This window comes from Meleagris gallopavo, chromosome 9 (genome assembly GCF_905368555.1).
Source record: "Meleagris gallopavo chromosome 9, MGAL_WU_HG_1.1, whole genome shotgun sequence".
Lineage (NCBI taxonomy): Eukaryota > Metazoa > Chordata > Aves > Galliformes > Phasianidae > Meleagris > Meleagris gallopavo.
The window spans coordinates 12,243,424-12,255,730 of record NC_139412.1 but is presented as its reverse complement, the minus strand read 5'-3'; the positions used below and the strand labels follow the sequence as shown (position 1 = coordinate 12,255,730).

The window sequence follows — 12,307 nt, the reverse complement described above, 5'->3', positions numbered from 1 at the left end:
ATGAAATTAATTAGCTCTGAGAGTGTGATCTTGTGGGAAGGAGCCTGCAACCCTGCAGAGGGGAACGGTCACTCCTGAACCCAGGGAGAGAGAGAGTAGGGTGACTGGGCTGCAAGATCTGTAAACTCTCCTTTTTCTCCCTTCCTGTCCTCCCACTGTTCCAGAGCTACGAACCTCAGACGGCGAGGAGAGGCCATACGGTATTGCCGACACCACCGACGCCTTCCCAGCCCTGACAGCAGCCCCAAAGGAAACCCAGGCGTGCCACCGTGTGCTGCCAGCCCTGCCTGCAAAGAAGCCCTGCTCGTTGAGCCCGCCGTCCCCACTGCGGCTCACCGATGTCCCTGAGCACACCTCAGACGACTCCTCGGCACACGCCATCTCCCTCACGTCCTGCGTGACGAAGGGCATGAGCTCCTGGTCTCTGCCGGGCGACTGTGAGAAGGCTCCCTTCAGCATGATGGAGCCTGGAGGCATGTCCGCCCTGACCGGAGACTGCCTGATGCAGCCGAGCAGGACCTGCCTGGGCTGCTTCATTGAATCAAAGGACGGCATTGATGCGGAGCCGGGAATAAGCTTGAAAGTGGGGGATATAAATAGGGATTATGACACCTGTTCGGTCTCTGATATAGGGATTCACTGCATGAGCACAGGAGAAACCATGAGATATGGGGATCAACTGCTTTCAGACCAGCTTTTAAGCTTCCCTATGCATAAATCGAGGGCAGCGGACAAAAGAGATGCAGAAAAATCTGACAGTGATTCAGAGGACCCCACTCAGAAAAATTATTACGAGGGATTACTATTAGACAAATGCAATGGTGAGGAACCCTTACTAACAAATCCCAACCAGGAATGGGGCTATTTTGAATCTTTCATTAGTGAAAGTAAAATTGAGCTGCTTGACCTATGCTCCAAAAATGAGCTTTCTGTAAATCTGTTTTCTGAGGAAGATGTGGATAATTACATGTTTGATGATGATGATTCAACCTTGGGAAGCGACGTCTGCTCCTTAAAGATCAGATACGAGTCGTTCCAGGACAACGTGCGGGAGAAGACCACCGCCCTACAAGAGGATGCCCAGTTCAACTTCTTCCCCAGCGTCTTCGGCAACTGCACCAAAAGGGACAGCAGGAGCACCCTGAAAAGGGGACCCGGTGGTGCCACCGACCCTTCTCAATTCAAGTCCGAAGAAGGCATCATCTGGGGGGAAGAGGAGGAGGACGGCGAGGAAGAGGATGGTGAGGAGGAGGAGAAAGCTGCCTTAAATAAATCTTGCAACAGCACGGAGGTGGTGCAGTACGTGGGCCCCAAAAGGAGCCACTTCTTGGACTCTGTGAATTCCACAGAGGACTCTGGGGAGTTCAGCGATGACAGCACGTGCACAGAGTCCTCCTATGATGTGCTGCGGGATATAAAGGACTGCAGCCGGTACCTGTCCCGGGACCACTCCAGCTCCTTCATCCAGCAGAACTATGGGCTGCGGGCAAAGAGGAAAGTGCGATACAGTGACGACTACCTGTATGATGTGGACTCCATTGAGAATGAGAAGATCCTGGACAAGAAGGAGTGGCTGCCGGACGGGCCCAAGGAGGAGGATGACGACGAGTGGTGCCCCAAGAAACGGCGAAAAGTCTCTCGCAAGGAGCCCCCTGTTATCATCAAGTACATCATCATTAACAGGTTTAAAGGGGAGAAGCATATGCTGGTGAAGCTCAGCAAAGTGGATGCCAACGAGACAACTGTTACCCTGAACGAGGAGCTGCTCAGTAAATATGAAAAGCTGGCCCCACTGAAGGGCTTCTGGCAGGAGAGGCAGCAGAGCCGGCTGGATTTGCTCAGATCGTCTCTCTACCACAAGCAGAATTTCTATCTTAACGGTTCAGATGCTTCGTTCCTCCCTCACCCACGGAAGCGAAAATGCAAGCTAGCAAACAGGCACAGGATTCAAAGAATTAAAGCCATTGAGCAGTCAGTGAACAAGCTGGGCTCCTGCTCCTCTGATCACAAGCAGCCTTGCAGCAGTAAGGAGGATGCAGGCCTGAAAGGGCTGCAGGCGTTAGCCATTGCTACCCCCAGCTGTGCAAATGGATTACACGTAAATGACATCACGGACATCGCTGCTGTGAAATGCAAATCGCAGGAACGAGAATACAAGGGGACAGAGAGGAAAGTGCTCCGCCGGATCAAATTCAAAAGTGAAGCCAGGTTGAAATGTAAGAAAATCAAAGCTGCTGCCAGCGTGGTGGAGGGTTGCTCGGCTCTGGGAAACCAGGACTCTGCAGCGCATCTGAAGGATGAAAACGTTCCTTGTGCTTCAGACAGCTCCCATCTCCCAGAGTGCCATGAGGATAAGATTGCTAAAAATTCTCCTTTCCTACCATCCACCTCCTCTTCAGACAAGCCTCTGCCATCTGCTAATATCACTACCAATGTACCCCTGATCCCTGGAGGGTATCTGCAGACACTGTTAGACGCTTCGGATTTGTCGAGCAGCACCGGCATCTCATACTTCGCACAGCATCCCTCTGAGCAGCAGCACCCACTCCCCAGCATCATCCCAGCAGACAAACCATTCACTGCTCTGCAGCCCTCGCAGAGCTGTGTGCTGTCCCCGCCATCTGAGTCCGAGCTGCAGCAGTCTCCCGGCCACCTGGAGATGGAGCAGAGCACCTTTGGCAGCGTGTGGCCGGCCAACAAAGCTGCTGGGGGCAACCGGCAGGAATTCGCTGGCGAGCTGCAGGATACCACAGCACTGACAGGCGAGTTTGGTGGTGCAGCAGGCACTGATGGCCTCCCGGCCTCTAACTACCCTCAAGTCAATCTGAATAGCAGCAAGTTGCTCTACCAAAAAAATTACATGCCGGATAGCCAGCAAGTGCAGCCTGATGATTCTTATCAGTCGTGTCATTTTAATAATGGAGAGGGGCGCTTTCATTTCCAGCGAGGTACACTAAGTACAGATGATGGCAGACTCATTAGCTTTGATTCAGTGGGTTCATTGTCAGTTAGTTCTAGCAATTACAGCTCTTTAAAGTCCTGCGAAAAGGATGGTGACGATGATATTAATGACGATTTCTTGGCCCACTGCAGTCCCAAGCTAGTGATCCAGCAAAGCATAGATGAAATAACCCCTCTGAAGGAGTCCACGGACCTTTTAGACATTTCCAACTTCACACCCGATAAGTTCCGCCAGTCATCGCTCTCGGAGATGTCCCCTCCGGACACTCCCAACCTGTCCCCACAGATAGCTGGCTCCGACAACAAGCCCTTGGGCACCCTTAAGGGCTTCCCGGAGAGTGCCCAGGCTGCTCTGAGCAGCTCCGAGAAGGTCAAGTGGAACTGCGGGGTCCTGCAGACCGAGGAGCAGGCAGATAATGGGTTTACTTTAAATAATCACCAGTTTCAGTTCCATATGTTCAACGATGAAGATTCTGTCAGCCTTCTTGAAAAAAGACCATGCTTGTCAACATTTAATGAGCCATCTGGTCAAATTAGCACCAATAGCAAAGTGTCGAAATCTAAGAGGAAAAGTTCATCCAGCAAGAATGCGGGTACAAACCAAAGCTCTTCCCAGAAAACCACTAGGAAAAAATCTCCCAAAACCAACAAAGGCACCGATAAGCCGCAAGGGAAGAACTCTAGGCAGGCACCCAAATCCACCAGGAAGGGGAAGAACGCCGCGAGCCTCAGCAGCGAGAAGGCCCAAGTGGGTGGGGGCAGGGCCGTCAGCCAGCTGGCCAGCCCAGCCTCAGTGCCCAAGGGGCTGGCCGAGAGCATTCAGCACAGCAGCCCAGCCACTGGCAAGCTGGGCAAGCACAACGGCCTGGCTGGAGAATGGGCACTGGGGAAGGACAGTGGCACAGCCTGGTCAGAAACAAGCCTTGGGAGCACCACAGGCCTGCTGGATGATGACCAGAGGGAGTTCGAGGAGCCCTCCAACATCCTGTCCAACATCGCCTCGGGAATGGCAGACGTCCAGAGGTTCATGATGGCCTCCATCGAGCCCCTGTGGGGACCTGTCAACCACAACAGCGTGCCAGACATATTCCGATCACCCGAGTCGAACAGCCTGAAACTGAAAACCCTTAAAATTTTAGCAGGGACGCCCCAAGAGTCTAAGAAGAAGGCGAACAGCAGCTTGCCGGGAGTGGCAAAGAACCATAAGTCGAACAACAAGGGCTCGAGTAAAAACAGCAAAGCAGCCACCTGCGACCCTGGTCGCCCCAACTGTTCAGCTGGGTACAATACAGACATTCACTCTCCCTTTTTTGATAAAAACTATAGTAACCTGAGCACTTTAGGCAATAACGGACCTACCCATAAAAAACTGTACCGTCATAAATCAAGTTCTAAATCGCTGAGGGATGAGAACTGTAAGATAAAGCGAACAGACCGGGAACAGACCCATAAGGACCCACCTGTGACAGCTTCTTTTGAGAAACTGAGGTAATGCTGCACCAAACTGGCTGGAATGCCCCTTTAACTTTCCTACTACCTGCTAAGCCCGCTGTTCCTCATTTTTTCCTTCCTGAAAGCAAAAGTTGCATGAAAAAGACATTCCCCTTTTACAGTTTTTGGTTTTTTTTTTCTTTTTTTATTCTTTTTTTTTCTTTTTTTCTTTTTTTCTTTTTTTAAAATGCATGAAAAATACTTATTACTTGCAAGCTACCTAAAAGAATGACCAATTTTCTGGCTTGGCTGGGGTTATAAAAAAAAAAAAAAAGAAAAAACACTAACAAGGCTACTCTTTTCTGCTGTTTGGCTTCTTCAGTTTTTAATTCCTTATTTATTGGGGGAGGGGGGGAAGATTACACAATCTTTTTAATGATTTTGAAAAGGAAAGACTTTTTTTTGAACATTTTGTAAAAAACTAAACACAAAAAAGAGGTTATGCATCCAAAAGCCAAGATCTCTAAACTAAAGGCTCTTTAGTTTGAAAATGAAAACTCATTCATAATTGAGCTTCATGTGGCAATTTTGAGTGCTTTCTAGCCCCCTCTGCTGTTTATCTCCTAACCTGCATCATAAAGCTTCATCTCCTGTGTCAGAGTTTAGCACATTTGATCCTGTCGTGGTGACTCCACACAAGCTAACTAAGATGGCATAAAATGTTTGGTTTTTCTGCAGGGAATCAGACTCCATTCTTCTTAAAGCAGAAACAACATTTTTGGTTTTTCCTGTATTTGAAGAAGAGACTCCCTTTTCTAGAAAAAAGACGTTTGATGTTTCTTTTTTTCATTTGTTTTTTTTTTCGTTCGTTCCTTTCAAAATATGCCTTGTGGTATGTTGAAATGTAAGTGCTGAAACGAAGAGTTTGAAATTGTGGGAATTTATTATTTGAAAGCGAACCTAATCTGGTATTCTCTGTGAAAGACTGTTTTAAAAGTCATACTGTTGTACAGTAGTTTATGCACTATTACCCACAACAACAAAAAATTGTGCCAAACTATGAACAAGTGACTGTATTGTATATATTTTTACTTCTCTATCAACATTGGGTTGTGAGTGTTTTCTGCAGCTATGCCTTTTGATTTTACTAGATACATTCCAGTTATTAAGTACTAACCACCCCCTTTGAAAGCACCTGTAACTCACAATGAAAACAATATTGTTCACTTATACAACTTACCAAAAGTTTTATGGACATAACTAAAAGTGTGCCAAATTTACTTACCTCATTTCATGGATTCACCCTGTGGTTTAAAGCTCATAAAGAAAAAAAAAAAAAAAAAAAAAAGAGAAAAAAAAAAGGAAAAAAAAAAGAAAAAAGGAACTTTGAAACTGATGCTGGGAAATTGTAATGTCCTCTCTTTAAAACCATGAGCAGAAAAACATAATGGTGAAATGTTGAGTTTCATTAGAGGAGAGAGTTGAAATGGTGAAGGAGTTCAGAAAACACTCCAGGTAAGTTTGACAGGAACTCGAGTGTCTGCATCTAGAGACTACGAAACAGCTGCTTTTCAAGTGTCTGTTTTCTTAAAGCAAAACCTGTAGCTGAAGAGCATTTGAAATGCAAAGTTACATTGCTAATTCTTTGTATCTCAGTTTTATATATTTTATAATAACCTGGGATAAATTCTAAAATAATTATAAAAACGGAACTAATATGTTTCATACATTTATTGCTATTTACTTTTACTTTGAGTAGTTTCTTAAATATTTTTGATGCAGAGCCTGTCAAAAGCGCTCTCATTTCATATCTTCGGTGTTTCCTAAATGTCTAACCTTGCAATGCCAGTATAGTTTGAAATTTTGAAATCAGAATCATTAGTTTAAACGCAACTCTGAGCCTTTCCTTTGATTCAATTCATAACGTAGGGAGGAAATCAGAACTATTGGTGATCTCACTGATCAGGGCCGGTTCATACGTGACTGGACTTTGTTAGACAGCATTAAGTATTGAATGCTAAATGTATTATTGAAAGGCCTTATTTGTAACCCTACTCACTGCACCCTCGCCCTTCAAGAAAATAACAAAAACAAGCAAACAAACAAATAATCTCTTCCTTGTGCAACTGAGAGCCTGTGCATTTTGCTGCTGATTTCTTATGAAACCTTGATATGCAAGAGACCTGCCAGCTGGGAGCTGTTGGAAGCAGAGGGGTGTGAGGCTCAGACACACTTACGCAATAGAAAGGGGTGAAGAAATGGAGCCTTAATGTAGCCGACAGATCACTCTCATGCTCACAAGCATAGAGGTGGTGTTGCACACATCACAGGACTAGACTTCGTTCTCTGTACAAGCCCATGCTGAAAGCCAAAGCATCAGGAGTGGCTGAACACAAGATTTGGGTTGATTTAGCAAAAAAACATGGACTGTTTCTCATTAAACACTTGGAGATGCAAAGTGTCAAACCGGCATGAAAGTGTTTCCAGTAGTTGTGGATTCTCAGATCTTGAAGTATAGCAATTCACAGAATCACAGAATCGCAGAATATCAGGGATTGGAAGGGACCTTGAAAGATCATCTAGTCCAATTCCCCTCCTGGAGCAGGAACACCTTGATCAGGTCACACAGGAACACATCCAAGCGGGTTTTGAATGTCTCTAGATAAGGAGACCCCACAATCTCTCTGGATAGCCTGTGCCAGTGTTCTGTCACCCTCAACAAGAGAGCACAGCACAACGATCACATTACATTTTATTTAATGAAAAAACAGCTGGTGCAGGCAGGAGTGAGTGTCGATGCCACCCTGCCTCTGGACTTTGGAAGGTGCTTGGAATCTTGGAGACAAGCACTGTGCAAGGGCTCCAGCCCAGGATGTTTGGCTTACCTGTGCCACGGTGCTTTCTCCTGCATCCCCCTGTAGCTGTCTTTTCTATCCATACAGTCATTCAGGATCCAAGCCCTCAACATGTTCGTCCTGCACACTGAAGGGCTCCTGGCTCCACTCTTTGGTATATTGCAGCCACTGCTCCCATGGAGACAGATCAGGCCTGGAGTGAGGGTGTAGCATGTCCCTTCTTTTTGATCCAGAACCATCCGTTGAGAGCACTGGCCACTGGCCCACACTGTGTTCTTCATGATGAACGTTTAAGCTATGTGATCCATAACAAAGTTGTACTGGAACAGATAGCAATATTTATTGCACTTGAGAAATGTGCAATAGGGCATGAATATGAGTCATAAGATATATCGGCTATTTTACTGTATATCATAGAATAGCTTTGGTTGGAAGGAGCCTCAAAGCCCATCCAGCTACAGCCCCCTGCCATGGGCTGGCTGCCCTCCACCAGCTCAGGCTGCCAGGGCCCCATCCCACCTGGCCTTGAGCACCTCCACGGATGGGGCACCCACAGCTCTCTTGGTAGCAGTGCCAGGGCCTAACCACCCTCCAAGTAAAGAATTTCCTTCTTACATGTAATTTAAATTTCCCCTCTTTTAGTTTAAAACCATTCCCCGTTGTAAAAAGTGTAAAAAGTTGGTTTCCCTCCTGTTTATAAGCTCTGTTTAAGTACTGGAAGGCCACAGTGAGGTCTCTCCAGAGGCTTCTCTTCTTCAAGGTGAACAAGTCCATCTGCCTCAGCATTTATTCTTAAGAGAGGTGCTCCAAAATACGGAAAACCAAGGAATAACACAGCTGCCAGACATTTCAGGACAGTGTTAGTTACAATTGCCTGCTGCCTTCCTTGCTGCTCTCCCTTCACTCCTTTTATTCTCTGCCATCTTTGGTTGCCATCCCACATCCCACATCTGACTACGGAAATTTTCAAGACCCCTGATGCCTTCTCTGTGTCTGAAAGTTATACCCCTGTCAATGTGCTCCAAAATTACCAAATCTGGACAATTGCCTTGAGCCAAACATCTGTTCTTCTCCCTTTTGGTTTTGATCTCCACCTGCCTACCACTACCTCAAGATTTTAATCACTCCCACCTTTGCCTCATTCCCTGTCACAGAACTTCAGTTTTTCCCTTTGCCTTTGTCAGGATTGTTCAATTTTCATTTCTCCACGTGCTGCTTGCAGCCATGGGATATTTGTCCCATCTTTCCTCCACCCTCTTTCCATGCACCCCTCAGGCTCATTCACTTTGGCTTTCCCATCCAAAACTTGTTGTCTTATCTGACCCCCATGCAGTTCCAGCCATCTTTTGTCAGGCTCCTGGCTGTTCAGGGTGATTAATTCAAACTACACAAAGATGTTTATTTTGCATCATCCCTTAGGATGTCTATTCTACTTGATCTTGTTCCACCCCTGCTTTAGAGGCATCTTGTGAAGGGACTCTGATGTGTAATGCTCTGCTCTTGAACTGTGCCGTGCTGGACCACGGCAGCTGGGCAAACTGTAGTCAGCAGCAAAATTAGGAAGAAAGTAGCTGCTTGCAAAAAATGACTGTAAAAGTGGGTTGAGACCAAGCTGGGGCAGTTTAACACGATCCTCAATAGAGCGTGTCTCCCACAGGACAGAGAAAGCAGCCATTCTCCTTTGGGGAATACGTAGCAAGGACGATGTCCTTCCACGAGAAACCCTACAGCAAGCTGACAGCAGCCAGCTCACCCTTGATAGCCACAGTTTTGCTGGAGGTACTTGCATATAGAGGTTTTGTAAATATAAAAATATCGACAATGGGGATTCAAGTAATCATTAAAAAAAAATAATAAATAAATCAGGTTTACATCTCACTTTTTGTTTTTAATTTCTAAGCATAAGAGGTTTTCTTGAAAAACGGAGAGTTGTGAATTACAGACCAGGTTTAGCAAGGTATCTGATGGAGGGAGGTGAGCCATGCCGCACGGTTCTGTCCTGCTGAGCCCAGCCCTGCATGGAGAGGAAAGCCAAGTTCAGTCACTTGTGCAGCAGTTGCCGTGCAGCTGGTTTTTTAAAAAAATCAAGATCACTGTTATGTTTTTGGCATTACACTCAAATGAGCCAGGAACCAAAATCAAGACATTCTAAGAGTTTTAATCCCATGCCTGTTGGACCATGTTATTCCTTCTGTGAGGTCCCAGTCTAGCAAAGCACTTGGGCAAGAAGCACCTGCAGCAAATGGCCACTGCTCACCCGAGTGCTTTCCTGGACCGCAGTCTGCTCTGGCGTGAGCCAGGAGAAAACTCCACTGAAGACAGTGTAAGTGAGAAAAGGATCAGGTGTATGGACTTCAGTCGGTGCAGGATCAGGGCCTTGGTCTTACTTTCTCAACTGAGCGTGTTGGAGTTTGCCTGTGCAGCTCCCAGAGTCCGGTGGCAGTTGCATGGTTCAAGGCGCTGACATCTATTTGAGAATGTGCCTCTTTATCTCTTCAGCGTGTAAAACAATGCAAAAAAGAATATATAGAGTAAACAAAGTACAATGTCTGTGGTAGAAGCAAGGCTTTTCAAATCTGTTTCTCAGGTAAACAAGTGACACTAATGACAGTGGAGTAAGAGCCATCTAAGGGAATTCAGATCTAGAAAAGGAGGATGTCCTCCGTCCCACAGGATACTTGGGTTGCCAGACACGTTTACTGAGCCTTTGAACACTTGGTGCAAAAGGAAACAAGAAATAAAATTTGTATTCACCGTTACCCTTCGATAGATAGGAAAAAAAGAAAAAGAAAAAAAAAAAAAAGTATGTTTCAAAAGCACAAAGGGAAGACTTTAAAATAAAATAGAAAAAGGAAAAAAAAAAAAAAAAAGGATTCTGGTTAAATTCCTTTTGTCTTTTACTCCCCGTGGGAAGCAGGGTAGGAATTGAAGGAGATGCTCTGTTTCACATCCCACAGCGCCGGCTGCGGCTGTTCTGACTGCTGCCTACAGAGATTTGAATGTACTGCTCCTTGAGTTAACTTCCATAGAACTAGAGGCACCTCGCGAGTAAGTTGCTACTGTTTTATGGTGCTAAAGAAAACTTTTATCCCCCTTGAGCATTTAAGAAATATTAAATGGCCCTTTTTATGAATGTAACATATCCATTTCTGTTTAACATTTTACACTGCAATTTTAACATGTTTGGAAATTATTTGCCTTTTTTCTTTTAGAATAAGCTTTATAAATATTCTGTAGAGTCAATTGAAGTATAATTCTTAAGGATCACTCTAAGACGCCTACAAAATCTTGTATATTTTTAAGTGTGCCAATTTGTAAAATATTTTGTAAGTGTATATTTTTCTTAGAAAAGTGCTGTGAAGTGTTTGTATGTGTGAGGTTTCCCTTTTTTTGCACCTTCGGGTGTTAATAAAAGGATGTATACTTAAAAGTTTCTGGTTTTAAAAACCAAAATACAAAGAAAAAATTAAACTTTTGTTGGAAATTTTGTAATAAAAAGAAATGTTGTGAAAGAGTGTAGTGATATTGTGTAAAGGAAACTGGAAAATTTGTGAGCGCTTTGCTGTTTTATAGATCCTCTTGTAAATTATTCTTGTAATATTTTTGGTTTTGTTGTTCTTGTTGCAAAGGTTTTAAATATTTGTGACTGACTCTGTATGGTGAAAATGTCATATTGTTAACTTGCTGAGTTTTGTTATATTGTTTATGGAATAAATAAAAAAAATTAAAATCTCATTTTAAGATCACGTATGAAGAAGAAATTAAAACTGCCATTTATTGAATATTAGAAATTGTTTCTTTAAACAAATTGCTACCCTCAGAAATAAATCAATAACTGTCCTACTGCCACTCGCACACGCACTCATGGTTTCTGCCCTTTGGTTTAATTGGGCTCACATTAATTACTATAAATCACATTGGAAACAGGGGTGCAACAGGACTGGAAGAAATGGGAAAAAATGCTCGGATGGCTTTTACTTCTCCACCTGAGGCTTTCTGCACTGAAAATGGAAACTTGGGCAGGAGCTGGAAGCAGTAGGGGTCTGCCTCCTGGAGCAGGACTGCCCAGGGCACAGAGGTTTCCTGCAGCGCAGGCTGGCTGGTCTTCTTTGTCTCTTGGAAAACATTTTTCTAAATTGCCATTCCTTTCATTAGCACTTCACGTTGATGTGAATGATGAAGTGAGGTCTCTCTTTCTGCCAGAAGAAAGCTGGGTACAGTGCCGTGGGCAGTGAGCACTCACTGGGTTCTTGGGTCTGTCGACAAGGGAATGAGAAGCTACCTTCAGAAGTCAGACCTGGCACCTCTACGAGCAGACAGCTGCCTGGATTCATGGACAGACAAGCACTGCCTCTGAAGCTCAGCCCGAAGTGATGGCACAAGATTTTGATGTTTCCCACGTTGTGTGGTGCCAGTGCTGGGATGCCAGATGCAGAGTGGTGAGTCGGAACTGCTAGCTGGTCTCTGTTCTCTGATAAGCGCAAGGTGGTGGGGCTACTGGCCTGAGAGGGACAAGTGCTACCACTCTGGAGATAGTTCCAGCACAAGTGCAAGTCCTGCACAGAAATCAGGACATTGTGCACGCAGCAATGTGCCTGTCAGTGTTAATGACATCAAGGTGCAAGAGAGAGAATGCAAATGCTTTCCAAATCCTGAGCAGCATCAGGTCAAAGTGACTGAGAGCTTTAGATTTGCTGTGATTCATGGCCAATAGTGCCAATGTGGCTGCTGGACTTGAGCTCTCACTGTGGGCATAGAGGGGCCATCCCACATGGGGAAGTCACAGGATGGGATGTGCTGACGTGCTGCAAAGCACAACAAACACCCACGAAATGCTGCACAGCCAAATCAAACTGCTCACTGGAATTAAAAGCATTGCTCTGGCTTCCCTACTGCTTCCTCCAGCCCCGGTCCTAAAGTTCTTTCAGTTTCTGACCTGTAAGTCCCAATGGAATTGTATTTGTTAGGAAACATCCAATTTCTTGGCCTTTCCTACAGCTGCGGTTCCTCCTGCATACATAGGGCAGCACCTGTGGGAATCTCACTGCCTCCTATCAATG

General features: G+C 45.2%; 1 protein-coding gene across 1 annotated transcript in view; it reads left to right on the top strand.

Annotated features, from left to right (window-relative positions):
* Window positions 1-10,982, top strand: part of NEXMIF (neurite extension and migration factor) — a 126,487-nt gene extending 115,505 nt beyond the window's left edge. Inside the window, 3 exon segments of the mRNA XM_085230345.1 lie at window positions 165-4,449; window positions 5,131-5,222; window positions 5,225-10,982. Coding sequence (XP_085086471.1) covers window positions 165-4,449; window positions 5,131-5,222; window positions 5,225-5,307 — 4,460 coding nt within the window. The 3' untranslated portion in view covers window positions 5,308-10,982.
* The last annotated feature ends 1,325 nt before the right edge of the window (window positions 10,983-12,307 follow it).